At 35.6% G+C, this 20,036-nt stretch overlaps 2 protein-coding genes across 4 annotated transcripts in view; one reads left to right on the top strand and one right to left on the bottom strand.

The window, feature by feature from the left end:
- The window catches only part of LOC106877705 (peroxisomal carnitine O-octanoyltransferase), a 25,339-nt gene extending 21,574 nt beyond the window's left edge, over positions 1 to 3,765 (top strand). For all 3 annotated transcript variants that reach the window (XM_014926661.2, XM_052970824.1, XM_052970825.1), the window contains exons 13-16: positions 240 to 318; positions 413 to 506; positions 2,973 to 3,092; positions 3,452 to 3,765. In XM_014926661.2, the coding sequence (XP_014782147.1) occupies positions 240 to 318; positions 413 to 506; positions 2,973 to 3,092; positions 3,452 to 3,584 (426 nt within the window). In that variant the 3' untranslated portion in view covers positions 3,585 to 3,765. The remainder of the gene's footprint in view (positions 1 to 239; positions 319 to 412; positions 507 to 2,972; positions 3,093 to 3,451) is intronic.
- On the bottom strand, positions 3,703 to 15,250 carry LOC106877706 (cytoplasmic 60S subunit biogenesis factor ZNF622). Its single transcript, XM_014926662.2, has 8 exons — positions 15,127 to 15,250; positions 11,693 to 11,884; positions 9,981 to 10,326; positions 7,985 to 8,176; positions 5,615 to 5,777; positions 4,585 to 4,700; positions 4,028 to 4,162; positions 3,703 to 3,874 (listed from the first exon to the last, which is right to left on the bottom strand). The coding sequence occupies exons 2-8, from the start codon at positions 11,861 to 11,863 to the stop codon at positions 3,747 to 3,749; spliced, it is 1,251 nt and encodes a 416-aa protein (XP_014782148.1). The 5' UTR covers positions 11,864 to 11,884; positions 15,127 to 15,250; the 3' UTR covers positions 3,703 to 3,746.
- Positions 15,251 to 20,036: the final 4,786 nt, after the last annotated feature.

Genomic DNA, 20,036 nt, shown 5'->3' with positions numbered 1-20,036 from the left:
TTCCAGGTTAGCAATCACATATATTTATATGCATTCATGTATGAGTTCTCCTTCACTCTCAGACAACTTCCACTCTATCACAGTGCAAGAATATAGTCACCAAGCCTTTAGTAGATGACAAACTGCATGATGTTAGTAAATCGTCATAACCTTCTAGTTTTGACTTCTGATATATAGTTAAGTAGAGCTGCTTAAATGTTTCATCACTATTTCTGAATTTGATTCCAATTTATTAACAGAAAGCAGAAAAATTGAACCTCATGTTAGCAGCTGCACAGAAACACAACACACTGAGAAGCGAAGCTCAGAATTTGGAAGGTAAGTTCTGGAGGTTTCTAAATCCATTACATTTGTACATGTCACCAACACTGACTGCATTCAACTGACTCTTCTTCACTGTATTCCACTGTAGGTTGCGACAGACATTTATTGGCACTGTATGTTCTGGCAAGAGATAATGGTGAAGATATTCCGGCAATATTTACAGACCCAGCTTTCATAAAGAGGTCAGTTTATAATATATCTATCTATGAAAATGTTACATCTTAAACAGTTCATTGTTTGCGGTCATCTGTTCAATAACTGACAGAACCTTGTGTATGATTTCTAATGTAGCCACATCAAAACACCTGTCAATGTGTGTATGTGTATATGCATAATCTCCTTTAAGTGGCTGCACCAAGAATCTGTCCCCACCACTATTAATTTTGGGAGGTCCTCAATTTCATGTTGTGTGTCTCTGCTAGTAACACCAATGTAGTCCTGTATTAGGATGTAGCAGTTTCCAAAGCATGATGTCCGATATGGCCTGTTGGTCAGTACAACAGCTATGGCCAGTAAACCCCATTCTGTATTGAGCAACAATAGTAATGGATGGAATGATTAGTCCACATCACTCCGTAAGGAGCATAGGGCTGGTTTTGTGGTTTGTCTGGCATATATATTCCTCCCTGAGTGGAGTGCTGGTCCATCACAGCTAGGTAGACTGGAGCCACATGAAATTGTTCTACTCAAGAACACAATGCATCACCCAAAACCAGAATATTATGATCACGAGTTCAACACCCTGATCACTAAGCCATGTGCCTTCACAATGAATGGAATGCATTTATAAATTTTCGTTTTTGGCTTTGCACTCATACCATGAGAAGTTTTATGTAAATACCATCAAAGCTATTTTGAAAGTCCTTCCTTGGCTAGCTTTGACGTTGAAACTTGACTGAAAGATGTTGTGAAGCTTGTCACAAGCACTCTTGGCTTATTCCTTACATGTCAGGAAATCTTTCTTACTGTTAGCAGCATAGGGCATTGAAGTACTTTAAGTTACTGAGACTCTTGGGTTGTACTCATTTTCAGCTGAGCAATTTAGATCCCCATGAAATGATACGTGCTGCTCAGTCCAGGATTCAAATCCATGACTGTGAGATGAGCACTTCAAACCAGTAAACACTTTCAATGCAAAAGAAACTGAATACAGTTTAGGCCAAAAGCCACATGCGAAGATATGACATTTTATTTGTTACGTTATTATTATTAATTTTGTTTATGTATATGTGTATTCATTACTTTATTCAATTTTAGAAAAACTGAAGGTCTTTGACAATTCTGGAACATATTGAACTTATTTTGTGCATGGTTTTTTTGGCCCACCCTGTACCTATTTATACACACACACACACCATCGTTATCATCACATGTCCATACCAATAGATTCATCTCCCTTGCACACGTTCTTCTTAGGTTCAGTTTTTTTTTTTCTCAGCTCATTTGTCTTCCATTGTTCATACACACTAGAATTACACATCCAGCAGAGCATGTTCACTCTATTTCTTTCTAGTCTTCATACAGCTTTAGCATTCAAGTCATAACACAATCTACTCTTCACTCTGGAAAAGCCTTTCATTGCCAGCAAACATAATAGCTTACTCTCTTTCTACTCTTTTACTTGTTTCAGTCATTTGACTGCGGCCATGCTGGAGCACTGCCTTTAGTTGAGCAAATTGACCCCAGGACTTACTCTTTGTAAGCATAGTACTTATTCTATCGGTCTCTTTTGCCGAACCGCTAAGTTACGGGGACATAAACACACCAGCATCGGTTGTCAAGCAATGTTGGGGGGACAAACTCACAAACATATACATATATACGACGGGCTTCTTTCAGTTTCCGTCTACCAAATCCACTCAAGGTTTTGGTCGGCCCGAGGCTATCGTAGAAGAAACTTGCACAAGGTGCCACGCAGTGGGACTGAACCCGGAACCATGTGGTTGGTAAGCAAGCTACTTACCATACAGCCACTCCTGCGCCTATGAACTTCCTGAACCAGTTCTTAATTTGACAAGCTATCAACTACTTCTAGAAAGCTGGTTGGGCATTGGAGTGAGCCTATAGACCTACCCCATATGAAGTCTACCTTTTCTGTTAGCAAGCCTGTGAACCAACTGTCTCTTATGTATATCTGTAGTTTAGACTGTCTATCATAGGGAACCATATCAAAGACCTCTAGATGAACAAATGCCATGTATAGGGGCTTATTCCTGGTTAGATTGTTCTGTTGCAGCTGTCTCACCAGGAAGTTGGCATTAGTAGTTCTTCTTGGTACAAAACCAGCACTACACCGATATTCTTTTCATTTTAACCTGTTTAATACCAGTGTAGTTTCTTCTAACACATTTTCTTTGCCCTTCTAGCAGCTAATGCCCCTGCTAGGCCAGTTATTGCTTAAGACACTTTCTTATACCACCTGATTTAGTATCTTAGTGGCACAAGTGAAGCATTTCTCAAAGGTGAAGAGGTTAAAAAAAAAAAAAACACACAAAACTGCAAATTCACAAGAAAATAACGCAAAAATTTTTTTTTTTAAACTGAGATATAATTAATGGCTGAAGGGGCCTCATTTTGAATAGTTGGATGTGAAGATATATTGCTGTAAATAATAATCAGTAAATTCAACTTCAAAATTTTTAATTCAGCGGTGGTGGTGGTAACTTTTACCTGTCTACCAGTTTCCTTGGTTACACGACAGCTCAAGGAGGGACATTGCCCATGGTTAAAGATGGTTATGGAATCTTTTATCACATTGAAGAAGGCTTGTAAGTACTGGCATTTTCATTTTAGCCTTGCTATAGAAGGAAGAGGGAGACATGCAACTAGGAATGGGGTATTATGTAAGTAGTGTTAAGAGGGTAGGGAGGTGTAAACAGTGCAATTGGGGGGGGGGGGTATGTAACTTCTAGGAAAAGATGTTTTTCTTTTTTAAATCAGTTGTGGATGTCACTAGCTGATATCACTTGGCTGTTGGGTTTTAGATAACATTACTTGAAGGAATGTCTTTGGTAACATTTTCCACATGTTTTCTCAATGTTGTTAATAAAACAGAAATATTCATTTACTCATTTCTAATAATGTTGGATTTTAGTTCTAAATGGATAAAATTTCATATTCTCTCCAGAATCTACGTGTTTGCTTCATCATTTAAAGACAGTGACTCTACTGACTGTGAGAAATTCAACAGCCTCCTCACTGAAGTTTTCAATGAAATGAAAGACCTCTTGGAAATCCATACCAAAGTGGCTCATCTCTGAACAACAGTCAACTGACTGTAATGTGAACATTCCAAAATTATGTTAATTTTATATATTAAATTTTGTTTTTATATAGAAATGGATGAAAAAAATACTTCAAATAATACGCAAAAATATGTTTATATAAACTTGTTTATTTGTAACATGAAAATAAAATATTCTTTAGAATACCACCTGCGGACGGAAGTGTTTCTGTAATTTATTAGCTTTTATACTTAAGTTGAGATGCCGTTTTGCACGAAGATTCTGGACATATGCTACATCCTTGGCTTTCTTCTGTGCTGCAGGACCTAAAAATTAAAGAATAGAAAATAATTACTTAGACAATATAATTCAATTACATTAACATATTGCAGGTATTTTAAAACACTAAATACAACAGTGTATATATTCTGACACTTGGCTGCTTTGTCCTTCAAATATTAAAACTGTATGGAACTTACCAGAAATACCAGTCCATCCAAGTGATTTGTATTGCGCCAGCAGCCGTGGTAATAACTTTCCAGTTTGTGTATATTTTCGAGGCGGCAGGTTCTGTTTGTAATATACCTGAAGTGATCGATGACCTATAGTTGCACCTACAACACAAAAGAGCAAGTTTTGTTAATATTTAGACAGTAGTCTCATACAAGGCGGAAGCGCAATGGCCCAGTGGTTAGGACAGTGAACTCGCAGTTTCAATTCCCAGACCGGGCATTGTGTGTGTTTAATGAGCGAAAACACCTAAAAGCTGCACGCGGCTCCAGCAGGGGGTGGTGGCGACCCCTGTTGTACTCTTTCGCCCCAACTTTCTCTCACTCTTTCTTCCTGTTTCTTGAGTAACGCTGCGATGGGCTGGCGTCCCGTCCAGCTGGCAGGGGAACATATACGCCATAGAAACCGGGCCCATGAGCCTGGCTTTAGAAGGGCGCATATAAAAAAAAAAAAAGTCTCATACAAGGTGACTTTCTTCTTCCAATAAAGCAACTCCAAAAATACAATAAAGTAAATACAAACTTACCAGAAGGTAAAACTAGTTCATAGCCATCTGTTGCCAGTTCTTCGATATTCACCTCTTCATCATCCTCATCATCGGTTCCAGTAGCTTCCCTTTCTTTATAATCAGGATAACTTGGCCTGAAGTGACGACATACAAAATCATCTCAATGAAAACAAGATTTATGCACTGAAATAGGTTTATATTTTATAGGAAAAAAGAACTACAGTTAATCTACTGATGTTCCCAATGGAACATCAGTAGATTAACTTAATCCATTAGGGGGAGATGGATTATATTAAGATATATATGTAGATTAGTATTAACAAATTGGCACAGGCATGGGTGTGTGGTAAGAAGTTTGTGTACCAAGCAAATGGTTCCACTGCATGACACCTTGAGCAAGTGTCTTCAACAGCCCTAGGCCAATCAAAGCTTTGTGAGTGGATTTAGTAGATAGAAGCCTGTTGTATGTATATAAGTGTGTGTGTTTGTCTCCTTGTCTTGACACCACATGATCACTGTAAATGAGTGCTATGATCTTGCATGCAGTGTCATTTATTTCCAAAATTCTGTGAGAACATGTCTGTCTTTGGAAAAATATTATCTTGCTTAGAAACAGGAAGGCCATCCAGACACAGAAAATTTACCTGAACTAAAGTTTGTCCATGGAAAAGAGAATGTTAAATGACATGTCCAGTAAGTTCAATGTCATCAATTCACTGCAGAGAAAATGCACTGTACAAATTTTTTGACATAATTTTTTCAACTTCAATAAAATAATTTTAAACTATTAATGGTGAGATACTATGGATATATTTTCTAAATAATTTTAAACTATTAATGGTGAGATACTATGGATATATTTTCTCGGTAAACTCTCCTGCAATGAATTGATGACAGTGAACTTACCTGTGATCATTAAATGGTGATGAAAGAGTAAGAGGCTTTGGTTTAACTAAAAACTATTATAATAGTTTCCTTACATTTAAGACAATGGGCTAAAATTGGCTGCAGATTCTGAGTTAGAATAGCAAAAGCCTTCAGTACCTACCTGTAGTCGTAGAAGTCAGAATATTCAAGTAAAGCATCTCCTTCATGTAATATCTTACAATGGTTTTTGTCAGTCATGTGTTGCTGAGCAGATCGAATGCTGTAAAATGTTTTACCACGATCGTTGCACCACAAACACATATTCCCTTCACCAACTTTCTCACCTACAAAATACAGAGAAGATATACTGTGTTAAACTGGACATACTGGAAATTGTTACATGCATGCTTTTCTCAAGTTTTTAGCTACAGATAAAATTCAGCAGGCTCTTCAGTATAGTTTCTGTATATGGAGGAAGATTTTTATTGCAAAACAGATAATTACAGACAGGGACTGAATGTAAACCAAGTCAGGAATGGCATCTAAGTTGTGCAATTACTATCTAAAACTGCACTCACAACACAATGATTTTCAATGAACACAGAGAGGCTGTAATAATTTCAGCAAATAAGAGATTAAATTTTCTACAAGAACTCGCTTGTGCATCAAGCACAAAAAGCCTGAAGATGCACCAGTTGACCTGCCTTAATCTTTCAGATACATCAAATAAATAAATATGAATTGAAAACAGAAAAACCTTGTATCATAACAGATTGCTTATAAATCACATGTGCAGACCACAATATAACAATGTATACACACTACATGTAGAATACAGTATATCATTATACATGCAGCAGATGTATAAACCATCTCTACAGAAAAGTTTAAAAAAAGTTAACACGAACATACAAGATGCAGTAGTCAACTTCCCCTCTAACTGTTCAGCCTATTATTGCCAAAAATAAAATATATGATGAAGCCAGCATGGCAAAGCAGACATAATTCTTCTTCGTAAATTATTAATAACAGGCGCAGGAGTGGTAAGTAGCTTGCTTATCAACCACATGGTTCCGGATTCAGTCCCACTCCGTGGCACCTTGGGCAAGTGTCTTCTACTATAGCCTGGGGCTGACCAAAGCCTTGTGAGTGGATTTGGTAGACGGAAACTGAAAGAAGCCCGTCATATATATGTGTGTGTGTGTTTGTGTGTCTATGTTTGTCCTCCCCACCATTGCTTGATGTCATGGCCAAGCCAGCAAAGAAGAAAGGGCAGCATCCAAGTGTATTTTTAGGGTCCCTGAGACTGGTGAAAAGAAAGGAGCCAGAGACTTGGTTTGTATGCTTGCAACAAAGTGTATTTGGTTAAATGCCTCCATTTTGGGGAGATGAATTTAATTTATTATCTGCTGAATAAAACATGAATTAAGCACATCACCTGTAAACAGGAACAGCCTCTTTGATATTATAAATAGTAATGTGAGAAAGAAATGAGGAAGACATCATTGATTATAAGTGTTGTATGTCTTGTCTTGCATTGTTGCTTATAGACACTATTAATGAGAATATGAGCAAATAACTCGTTTCAGGAATAATTGTGGTGACAAAATGGTATAATTAAAATAGCAAAAACAATTTATAGAAACTAACAAAAAGAAGGAAATACAATCAGTGCTTAGTGTAATTAGTAATGTTGTTGTCTGGTAACCAACAGATAGAGGGTTCTAGTTTGGCTAATGGAAACTTATTAAATCTTTTCAATAGCAAATTAGAATCTCGGAAGTTAATTCATAAAGTGTCGAGTCCTTCATTTGATAGATTTCAAAAAGTTAAAACTGTTGTACGTTGACAATATGAGGCATCTCAGCTGCAAACTCTAAACCTTTCTAATGGACAGTTGTCAGTACATTATTATAACCAACCCAATCATCACCAGGAGACACTGTTTTTAGTGAACAGTAGTCAGAAACATTACTAAAGGCAGTGAGTACCAGTTATGCACTGGGGTCCTTGTTTGTCCCCTCTATGTTTAGCCCCCCGTCAGCAGTAAAGAAATAAGAAACGTTAGCACGCCAGGCGAAATGCTTAGCGGTATTTTGTCTGCCGTTACCTTCTGAGTTCAAATTACGCCGAGGTCGACTTTGCCTTTCATTCTTTCGGGGTTGATTAAATAAGTACCAGTTACGCACTGGGGGTCGATATAATCGACTTAATCCCTTTGTCTGTCCTTGTTTGTCCCCTCTGTGTGTAGCCCCTTGTGGGCAGTAAAGAAATAAGAAACATTACTATGGACCAGTCTAACCTACTGTTATGTCTCAAGCTACTGCTATCAAGCACCTTCGGATGATCTCTACTCAATCGCTTCACAACTGCTACTCAACAGCCAGTCAACCCCTACCACGGTCAGACTACCTCTATTTATATGCCTTGGTCGATCCTACTTCTTCGTTTGGGGGCGTCGACACAACACCAACATAGAACCTTTTCTGTCCCAGACAAATTTCGAGTAGATAAGAGAGAGGTAAAGTGAGAAAAAGAAAAAATGACTTACCAAGGTAAGCAATTAAACCATCAACATCAACAAGATATTCAGCATCAGGGATGAAAAATCTGTGAGCTTGAGTCATATGTTGCATGTTCTTCTCCAGTGATTTACTGACCACTGGGCAGAAAAGGCAAGCTTCAATAGGAATGGCCTCTCCCTCAACACTCTCCCAGGAGCCATCAGATTCACAATCAGAATCTAAGAGAAAGTGTACAATAAAATGGATAAAAGCAATCATAAATTGAAGCAAAATCAAATCTCTTAAAAGAACTGTGAAAATTTGGGAATATAAACTGAGTTAAGCGAAAGAAGGTAATATAAAGAACTGAAATTTCACACATACACACAGAGAAATTAACATAAAACATGTTAATTTAAAATATTTTCTGTTCATCTCAAACAAAATGTCTTGAAAGTAGTGATGCTCCTATTGAAACAAAAAATTTTGTTTACAGATTTATAAATTGAAAAGAATGTTTAACCCTTTAGTGTTCAAACCAGCTATATCCAGCCCAAATATTCTACTCATTTTATGCTCAAACTGGCTAGAACAAGTATCTCACACCTACCCTGCAATGTCATTCTAAAAATAAACAATTACATCTTTCAACTCTTGAAGCTACAGGATAATACCAGATTAACTTTTAAAAATGTAAATGAATAAGGATTACTTTTGAAATATTAATTTGAACGCTAAAGGGTTAAGTAATGTATGGATGGTGATTAATTTAAATTTAATAAAAAATACATTAATCAAAAAATATTTGTTTATAGCGAACTAGTAGAGAAATCAAATGTAAAATAGTTGAAGAAAGTCAATATTTTCATAAACTGCAAAAGTCCATGACCTTTGGTTCATGAAATATAAAATGTTAAATACAGCTTCTCCTGGATAAGACACTAGTATATTGCAACTAACTTACTAATTTCCCAACAAAATAAACTGAAGTATGTAAAATTAAATCTCTGGTTCTAGAGTCAAAAATGACTGCAATAGGATATGGACCCACAACTAAACATTTAGTCATTCAATGACAACCAGAAATAAGCTGTAAATAAAAGGATGTATGTGATTAGTACAAAGATGGTGATATCTGATGGAACACCGAGGTATATTGGTTAAATAATCACCAGAATAGCTGCCTCAAAATCATCACAGTTTTAGACTTTGAAATAAAATGACAGTTCCAAGCCAAATCAGACTGGAACCTGGTGTAGCTCTCTGGCTTGCTAGTTCCAGTCAAACCATCTAATCCATGTCAACACGGAAAGCAGGCATTAAATGATGACGATTGAGTATCAGATAATGATACAAGTGTTTACTGATAAATCTTTAATGGAAGACACAATTCGTTGGTTCCATCTTTATTTGAAACTACTAAAAGTTGTTGAGAGTGAATCATTAACCCTTTAGTATTTAAATTGGCCATATCCAGCCCAAATATTTTACCAGTTTTATGTTCAGACCAGACAGATCTGGCCTCTCACATGTACCCTACCCTACAATGCTAATCTAAAAATAATCACATGGTCAAAATCTTGAAGCTTTGAGATAATTTAAAACAATATAAATAAATGAACATTACATTTGACAAAGTAATCGGAATGCTAAAGAGTTAAACCAGTTTCAAAGACTGAATACAGATCTATAAAACCCATGGAAATGTGACTAAGTATACATGTTTATTTGTAATCTAGGTGACAATGGCTGGAAATAGCTACCAAGAAAGGTAGTCTATTGAATGTTAATGAAAAAGGTAATATATAAAGATTGCAACACTGGGTTTACAATCCAACTAGAGATGATTACAGGAAACCTCATAAAGATGAAGTCTTCAAAGGTGACTCAACAATCTAAATGATCAGGTGATATTGTTTCGTCTATTTAAGTTTCAGGAATTTAGCAGATAAATATGTTATCCCCTTCACCTGCCTAAGCCAAATTGTTACATATTAAAAGTTTAATCTGTTATAGAACAACATAAATAACAACTAATCATACCTTCATCAGCAGCTGATGTAGATGGTTGTGCTACTGGATCAGCAGGTTTTTTAGAATTAGTTTTTGTTGATGGTACACAATATTTCATGTCCAATCCACTGCTGCTGCTGGCACCATTTTTGATTTCAAGTTTTGAAGCCTTGTTTGATAACTCTTTGATATTTTCTTCATAAATTCCCTTCTCAGTGTTTTTCTCATTTTCTTTTTGTACAAGAGTTTGGGTTTCTTTTAACTCTTTCTCTTGATGTTTCTTAGACATAACATGGTTGGCATAAGCCTTGGTGCTGCCAAAATGTTTACAGCACAATTTACAATAGCTACCTTGACTTTTACTAGCTTCAGAAATCTGAAAACCAAGGAAGGGTAATCATTAAAAAAAATATCTTTTATTATTTTTTCTTAACATACACTCTTATATTTATCCATGTTAGTCACTGGATAATTGGGAGTGGGTACCCAGTTCAAATAGACTTTCCTAGTAACAGAGGACCCCAATGATGCACAAAGATTTTCAGCTGTCCAATGTAAACTGCAATCACTATAATGTTAAGAGTTATAATGATCATTTGGTGGCCTAGACAGAACACATCTAAGTTTTAAATAAAGAGTACATATCTCTAGTAGTAGAGCTATTACCACTGGTATAAGACCTACATTAGATGGTGGTAGTAATAGTACTGCTGCATACAGGAACATTCTTATCACTATAAAAATGTTATTTGATTGATTGACAAATACAGATCAACTATTAAACCACAGAGCTTTTTTTTTTCTCTGTCTGTTCCCCTACTGCAATCATTCACATTACACACATACATTCTCCTGTATCTTCCTTACTACTCTAATACAATATCTTCTGCTTTTCTAAAGCAGTAAGTTTTCTATATAATACACCTCACCACTTCATACTTTGAATCGTCCAATACTTGACATTTTATTCAATACTTCATCTTCAGACATATGATCCTCTGCAATTTTTACTGCATTCATCAACTCTACTTGTATGGATTGGCCTGCAAAATGGCACCACCTCCCCATAGGCCTAACTGAGTGGCTACAGAGTTGGCTTTGTAGCCACATGGTGTTAGCTCTATCTCAAAGCATGACATCCTGGGCATCTTCTAAAAGAGCCTCAGGCCTACCAATGCCTTTAAGTGGAACTGGTAGGCAGAAACTGTATGGAAGCCCATAATGTGTGAATGCATGGGTGCACGTGTGTGTGTGCACACATTTGCGTGCATGTTGACATTCCAAAAACAGGTAAGGGTTGGTGACAGGAAGGGTATCTGGTTGTAAGATACTGCTTCAAATAAATCTGTCTCCAACTCATGTTAGCATGGAAAATAAACATCAATTAAACTGACTTTCTCAGAGATATCTTATAACATCCATTCATTCATCTTCTCTATCCACTCCATTCCTGGGAGAGTCGATTTCTCAGGCACCTCCTCAATAGGGTCTTATCAGAAGCAACCATCCCTAGATTTTCTGGCTTGATTCCCAAGCATGACCAACTAAGACTATGGATAATATCAAACCACCTTGTTTTTGGTCTCCTGCTAGTTGGCTCAGCTTAAAGAATCCATCTTGCAATTCCTTTACTAAAATATCCACATTTAGTTTGATCCCATTACCAATGACACATTGCTTCGTCTGTTTAGAAATTTTAAAAATTTTCACAAACAAAATTGTATAAGAGGTAAAAGACTGACCTGTGCTTTTCGTTCTAAAACTCGCTGTTGAAAGTCTACTGCAGTTACTGGAGGCAGGTCTGCTACTTTACGTTTCAGATTATATCGATGCCAGTCTGTTCTGTAGTGAGCTTTTTGTAGTTCTGAGTTAGCAAACACCACTCGACAAGAGATACAAGTGAACAGTGGCATAGTGGTAGGTGAAACTACCGACTGGAATAAATAACAAATTATATGAATTTACTAAAAAAAAAAAAAAAACTGTTTTATTAACTCAAATACAAAAATCAAAACCTGGAGTTGTTTACTACAATTCAACGAATTTCACACACACACACACATTTATTTACTGATAACAATTTAAACAGTACTTATTGTAGCATATGCAGCAAATATTGGAAAATGAAAGAATAATGGTTAATCATCAGAAAAGGAAAAAAATAATTATGTATAAATCTACAAACTGCTGACAAAGCACACAACTTTTCTAATTCTTCATAGTTACAAGCTGTAATGAACCAATGATCAATCAGATTTATCACTGAAGACATGCATTCTTCCAACTAAGACGAAACTAATTAGAGATAACTCAGTAATATTTATCATCTCTGCATACACACCACAAGCAGGATCAACAGAGGAAAAGAAAGATTGCTTCTAGCAGACCCTTCTGCAAACTACCTCAATGATTATGATATCATTGTGACTGGCATCTTCAATGGTCACATAGGCCAACACACCATGACATACATGGAGGCTATGGTGAGAGAAATAAAGAGGATGTAAAGCTCTGAGAGTTCTGTAATGCAATTTAATCAGACAATTTGCAACACACCATTTAAGAAACCTGCCAGTCACTTCATCGCCTACCAATCTGGTTAACACATAAGTCAAATAGATTATATTTTCACCAGGAAACGGGAGAGGGACTATTGTAAATAACAAAACCTTTCCTAGGGAAGAATGCACTATGCAACATAGATTAGTGGTTAGTAATTTCAGAATCAGAGCCAGGAAGATGCAAAAGACAATGTGAAGAAGGAAGATATGGAAACTAAAAGAGCTTGCAGGAGGGAATAGATCTAAAGAAATTCTGCTTGATGCATATGACTGTATGGAGAGAAAGATACCTGTAGCATCAATGACAATCAGGACTTTTAAAAAATACTCTCACTCGGCCCTCTAGTATTTAGATTACTCTGCCAAATATAATACTTATTTATTCATAATGTTTTCATTTAATCATGCTCTATCATACAGCTTTGATGATGTGATTGTTTATTTTTACAATGACATTGTAGCATAAGTGTGAAAGGCTGGATTTGGTCACATTCACATTAAACAGGTAGAATATTTGGCCCAGTTATGGCCAGTTTAAATGCTCTCCTGTGGCTATACAATAACCAAAACAAATAAATGAAGGATTTGGAAAGAGAATTTTGACAGTTAAGCATGAAACTAAAAAAAGAAAAAAAAACATCAATGCCTGTAATTACCAGCTGTAAAACGAAAAGCTGTTTGATATATCAATACAGATCTTTTTTTTTTAATTAACAGTAATTTTTTTGTATATTTATGCTATCATGTAACTGGAGAAGCACAAATTGATGATGAAAGAAAGATAACACCATATTTTAACTATTTTATTTTAATTTCAATACATTCAAATATTGCTGGCAATCTCTTAAGTACCAAATAATTCAAGACAGGATAGTAACGACTGGAATACATTTAATCATAAATCTACTCAATCAGGACTGACCCGGGGCTAAACAACATTTGAAGTAATCCTCCTCTCTCCTCCTACCTACACAGTACTAAATATTCTACACCTGGAACCCCTAAGCCCCCAGCCATGGCAGAGAAAGAACACTTTCCTCCCCTATTTTATTGACTATAGTAGTCTGCAGGGTGTTTTTGCATTATATATATATATATATATATATATATATATATATATATATATATTATTGTAAAGCGCAAGACGGTCAGGTCTATGTAAAAATAGTGTTGCGTGAAACCGTAGAATGGTTAAAAAAAAAAGGGAAGGGTTTCTCTCTCCCTTTTTTTTTATATCTAAAATTCCATCCTTTAACATTGTAGAGATCCAATGAGGGACTTACAACAGTTTAAGGTACTGCTGCCTCGACCATCTCAGACTAACACATACAAAACTAGTCTACATAAATTTCCCAAGGTGGTGCAATATCAGCTCCAAAAACAGGTCAAAACAAACATTAACTTCGACGTAATAGATTGACCGTTGCAGTGCAGTAAATACATGTTCCTCTATTGGTCTTCCCAATCAAAACTGATTAGAGACCCTTTATTTACAATAAACACGGGTTGTTAAGGCGTGTGGGGAGTATTTCGATTGAAAAGTATAGGAATAACAGTTTCTTTGATGATTGTGTCAAATTTTGGCACAAGGCTAGTAATTTTAGGGAGAAGGGGATAGTCGATAACATCGACCAGTACTGGACTGGTAATTTATTTTATAGACCCCAAAAGGAGGAAAGGCAAAGTCGAACTCGGAAGAATCATTTCTTTCATATTAGGTAACTGTCGTGAAACATGGCTCATGGAATTTTTAGTTTTCTTTCTATCTTTCTTTTTATTTATTATTATTATTATTATTTTGTAGAGGAAGTGTTTTGTAAAAAGACGGAGTGGGAATTATTGAAGGAAATAAGGGAAAAGAAAGGAACTTTGTGTTTGTACAAGTATCGCGTCTCTTGTTACCTAGACAGTGATATAGACTAATATAAATGAACAGAGCAAGGGCTAAATAGGACGACAGTAGCAGAAATTATATAAAACGACGTAAATAAAATAGATTAAAAGAAAAAACGTAGGAACATTAGGTAGTCATGAAAAGAGAAACTATAACCGAGAAAATATTACCGAAATGCGCAATATTTCGTCGTCAATAAACTCATTGTAAAATAAGTGTTGTAACGTGCGTGTTTAATATATTATATATATAATAATATATTAGGATAATAAACAAGTTTTATTATTATAGGATTGCGTTATGGCTCTTATTTAAATTGATATGCACCCAAAATTGTATCACATATATGAAAGTCTTTATATTTAAACAAAGTATAAACAACTTAACTTTTCAAGTGAGAATTTTGCTACTTTGATAACAGGTACAATATTTTACCAAAATATTTGGTAGAGATTTAAATATACACACATATATATATATACATATATATTAAACACGCACATTACGAAACTCTTTTATTTATATATATATATATACACACACACACACACACACACACACACAGCAGCAGCTTAAACTATCCCATTATCTTTGGTATTTCTGAAGAAATATTTTCATGGTAGACATTAATCTTGTCATACTGGAACATTCGAGTAGCCTGAATATCAAAAATCTCTAAATAAAGCAGTAAAGAGTGGACAATAAGAATTAAGTGACTTACCAGAACAGAAATAGTTAAAAAGTTGGAAGAAATAATACTTGGAGTGAGGAATGAAGATCAACAGACATTAAGTTTTTGGTAGACACGAGTGCCGTTATGACTCTATCTAACTATTCTTAGCCGTATTTACGTTTTCCGTATTGCATAACATATCGTAATATATATTTATTAGTGACCAATTAGTGTAATTATATTGTTATATTCACATTTAAATGGCACTAAAATATTAATTATAATTATTTGTCAAATATAATTATTTTTTCAACATTTATACCTTCCTTATAAAATTATACGAAAAAAACCTTCTATTTACTGCGCTACTATCAAGTTGATGTATGTATTATTTCTGACAGACATTATTAATACCGTATTAACCATTCTTGGTCTAATTTGATTCATGCCTTAAAGGAAGACAAATTCTTCTGCTTATTAATCCATTAGCTGTTTACACGTTTTGTGATGAAGTAAGCAAACAGATATTTGAGTGATCCAACATATCGGTGTCGTGTTGCATGACAGCAACATGTAAAAATTTAAATTTTCAATGCCGAACTTCTTGAATTAAATATTTCTGAGTGAATGGTTTCATATAACATTAAAATGTAATAATGAATGATGTACTGAAGTAGTGAGACTTGAAAATAGTTGATACATTGATAGGTAATCATCATCGGTGTCGTCGTCGAAATATGTTTAACGTCCATGTTCCATGTAGGCATGGGTTGGACAGTTTGGCAAAAGGACTGCAAGCTCCAGTTTTTGCTTTGGCATGGTTATTTTGCCTGGATGCCCTTCCTAATGCCAACAACTTCACAGAGTGTATTGGGTACTATTTAAATGTCACCAGTGTGATCAAGTAAACTGCAAGACAAGACCCTCTCGACTGAGGTGAGTGTAATATCGATGGATGACGAGAAGTTACAGTATGATAGTGGAACAGACACGTGTCTTCCAGTAGAGGAGACACATGATTAACCAGTTAGAAAAAAGAGATGGTAGTTAAGATGTGTTAAGGTACACATTCAAGTTACAGGAAAGTGAATATAAGAGTAGTCCAGAGAAGTGGACAGGGTGAACTGGCAGGCAAGTGTGCTAGGGTGCAAAAGGAGAGTGACAGATTAATATAGGTAGAGATAAGGTGAATGGTCAATGATGGGGATGGTGGAAGTAATAGAATGTAGTACAGGTGATGTGAAATGTGAGTGGTGTGCAAGAGAGGCACAGAACCAAGGATAAGGTCAGAGGTACATAGGGGTGAAAATAGCAGTTGAAGATAGGTCGAGGGGGCTGTCATAGGCAGAATGAGAGGGTGTACAAGGGGAAAAAATGGAGGTGAAAGGGGTGTTCGGTGGAAAATAAGATGATAATGGATGACACTGAGAATGCAAGAGACAGAGAGAAGTGGTTCCATGGAGAGCGAGTGAGAGTACATGAAGATGAGGAAGAACTTGGTGTTGTTTCACTCTTATATAACTACAGCAGCTGAGTGAATCGTGCCATGGACATGAGTGATAAAAGGATGGGTATTTGGAAGATAAGTTGAGGGAAAGAGACACATAAGGGACAGATTGGGTACAGGGACATAGATATGAATGATATACTTTTAAGGCCTCATTTTTACTGAAACAGACTGGTCTTCTCAAGCCCAATAAATTGCCAATCATCTTGATCCTATGGATGGATGCTCTTCCTAACATTGACCACTCTACAGTGTATACAAGATTCTTTCCACTATGCAGTTTGTAAGACTATGAACCTCAAGAGGGGCAGTTATATGTTAGGCAATGAGGGTTTAATGTATGAGAGAGTGGTACAGAGCAGTACAGGTTTCTCCCTGTAGAGGAGCCACATGGTTTCTCATATTTTAGAAAAGAGGACTGGAATGACTGGGGTGAAGTAGAAAAGAGATAAAGACAAGAAGAAGGAGATGACAAGAAGCAGTACAAGAGATATGGAGATCAGTAGCATCATGAAACTGTGGATAGATCAGGGAGTTGATGTGCAGTGTGTAAGAACAGAGAGGGAGGGGAAGGCGAGGAACAGTAACAGAGGTCGGTGAGAATGGCTGTAATGAGTGGGACAACAAAGGTGGGAGGGTAGGAGCAAAACTTTGAAGTCACTGTCACCCCTCTTCTTGTAAAAGTACTATATTTATACAAGCAGGAAAAATGCAGATGCAGGAGTGATAATATTTTAAATTGAACCTGGAAAAATACATAACAAGAAAAAGTGGAAGCTTAAAAATATTACAACTGAAAATGGATTTTGAATTTAAATAATTTGCCTTTAAGTGTGTTTTGGATGAAGAAAGTAAGGAAGAGATTTAAGAGAAGACTAGTGTGTACTTAAGCTGCATGTTGGTGAAGTGACTAGATTTGAAGGGTCACTTTTTCACCTCCAAGAGCCCTTCCATGAACATATCTAACTGAGACCATACTCAATGGTTTATGCTGAGTCTGGGGAAGATAACTGTTTAGCACACTGGAAAAAAGAGGTTTGTTGATAAAGCTTTATAGAAGTTATGAGTGTTGGTGGGTATCAAGAGTCCAATAGTGTTGATTTATAGAATTTCATGAACAGAGATTCCAAATCTTTTGTCTCTAGTGAGAATGAATTTCCATTTTTCAGTTGAGAAAGTTAAATTTCACTAAAACCACCACACTATTTATCTCTTATTATTTCTCAGCCAACAGGATACTATGGCCTACCTCACTGTTAATAAACAAGTTAGAGTGCATCCTTTTCATTCTTCCAAACTAAATGAGCTCATATTTCTGTATTCTTAGATGTGTGCTCAGCTATAATTAGAAAAACATAAGAGTAAGTTAACTGAGCATTTTTAAAATTTTGAAAGACAGATTTGCGTCTTCATCAATATAAGGACTTCAAACCCAGCCCTTCCTATCAGCCACCAAAGAACTTTTTTCATGGGGTTAGTTAGAATCTAAAGATTCTAGTATACCTTTACATTTGAATGAAGCTAAGAGTAATATTTTTTATTTCAAATCTTATTTCAGCAGCAATTTCTTCTTGCTCCGCACTTTCCCAGCTTAAATTTATAAAGAATATTATCACATTTTCCATGCTAGCACACTCTTTTAACAGGCAACACATTTTACAGCCAAAACAAATGTTAATATGAAAAAAACTCAGAAAGTATAAAAAGTAAATTAATTTTATTTCAATAATTTTAAACTATAGTAAAAAAAAATAAATAAGTAAATTTTATAAATTGACAAAGAGAAAATTATATAAAAATGCCTATGAGAAATCTGAGATGAAAGGGAATAATTCTAATAAAACAACAGTATATGAATTAAATGATGTGAGTCAGAAAGCAGTATAGCATATATGAGTTCCCCAAATAAAAGGAGTCTGGTCACATTTGTATTCTTAAGGAACACCTCAATCCTGCCACAAGTCACCTCATCCCCATACTGTTGAACAAGAAGCTTTAAATGCTTCAAATGATCTTGAAATTTTTTTTTCCCTTTGAAACACAATTCTTTGTCTGTCTCCTTTTCAATCCTCTCAACACAGAAGGGAGCTCTTTCCCTCTTTAAAAATCATGGTTATAACATATTCTGGATGTGAATGGAAATATAATTGAAGACCAAGAACTGAGCCTTGTAGTAGGAAACATTTTTCATCTACAATGGCAGGGATCATATTAATAGTAAATAGTTATGTGTAAGAAGATAAAACCTTTTTTTATTAATTAAAATGACAGCCACATTGATAAAAAAAAAATTAAGTATCTTAATGATTAACTTTAATCAAGGAAAGTGGGAAGACAACCCCAGAATATAAATTAATTAAATATAGAATACAATAGATGTTGAGGTGAGATGAGATTTAATGAGATAGAAACATGTCCAGAGTTGTCCCCCTTACTATTAAGGGTTCAGACTCCACTATAGTCTATGTTCAATAGAAATTCTAGGGTTATCTCCCCTGTCTTTCATGACGAAGCCATTTATGTAATAATTTTTACACGTCACTACAGGGGAGGAAGGTAATTTTAATCTATTGTCGTTATCTGAGTCTTTCAAATATATTAGAATCCACATATCTTTGTTTTTCCTATTGCATACATTCTTGATATTAGGAATATAAGCGCTCTCACTACACACAGGATCCATTACTTCAGTGGGAAGTTCTCTATAACTCTTTGCTATCACTTGAACGAATCACACTTGATTTGTTTCAGTGAGAACATTTCAATGACTCACAAGGACAGTCAATCAGGTCATAGCTGCAGATAACAATCACTCTTCAAAATTTTAAAACATATAAACAACTGATTCATACTCACACATGCACACACACACATATATATATATATATATATATATGTACTTTGTGTACCTTGGTGTTTGTATAGATGGGTATCTCATTAAACAATCAACATACACTAGTGTGATGATAAGATTGGGCGAACATTTTATTTAATCATTCTCTTTGAAATGCAACTGTTCTGCGGTAACATGGGATACATGATATATGTTAGACAGGTCTAAGTTGGAATACATAGTGTATATATGAGGGATCTAACATGAAATATATTGTATATTATGACAAATCTAACCTGAAATACGTGATGTTTATGTAACACAGGTCTAACCAGAAGTACAGTGTGTGTGTGTGTGTGAGGGGCTACTAAAAAGTTTCTGACTTTGGATAAAAGTCAGAAACAAGAGGAACAGTTAATTATGATTTTATTCAACATATTCCCCTCTCAGATTCACACACTTATTGCAGTGGTCCTTCAGGTTTTGTAAGCCCTGTGAAAGAACTCAGAAGGTTAGGCCTCCAGCCAGGCCTTTTGTAATACCCTTAAAGCCAAGTACTTTTCAGCACTCCCTTGTATATATGTGTCTATATATATATATATATATATATATATATAT

The sequence above is a fragment of the Octopus bimaculoides genome, chromosome 9 (genome assembly GCF_001194135.2).
Source record: "Octopus bimaculoides isolate UCB-OBI-ISO-001 chromosome 9, ASM119413v2, whole genome shotgun sequence".
Lineage (NCBI taxonomy): Eukaryota > Metazoa > Mollusca > Cephalopoda > Octopoda > Octopodidae > Octopus > Octopus bimaculoides.
The sequence above is the reverse complement of the archived record's forward strand: the minus strand, read 5'-3'. Positions and strand labels throughout refer to the sequence as shown.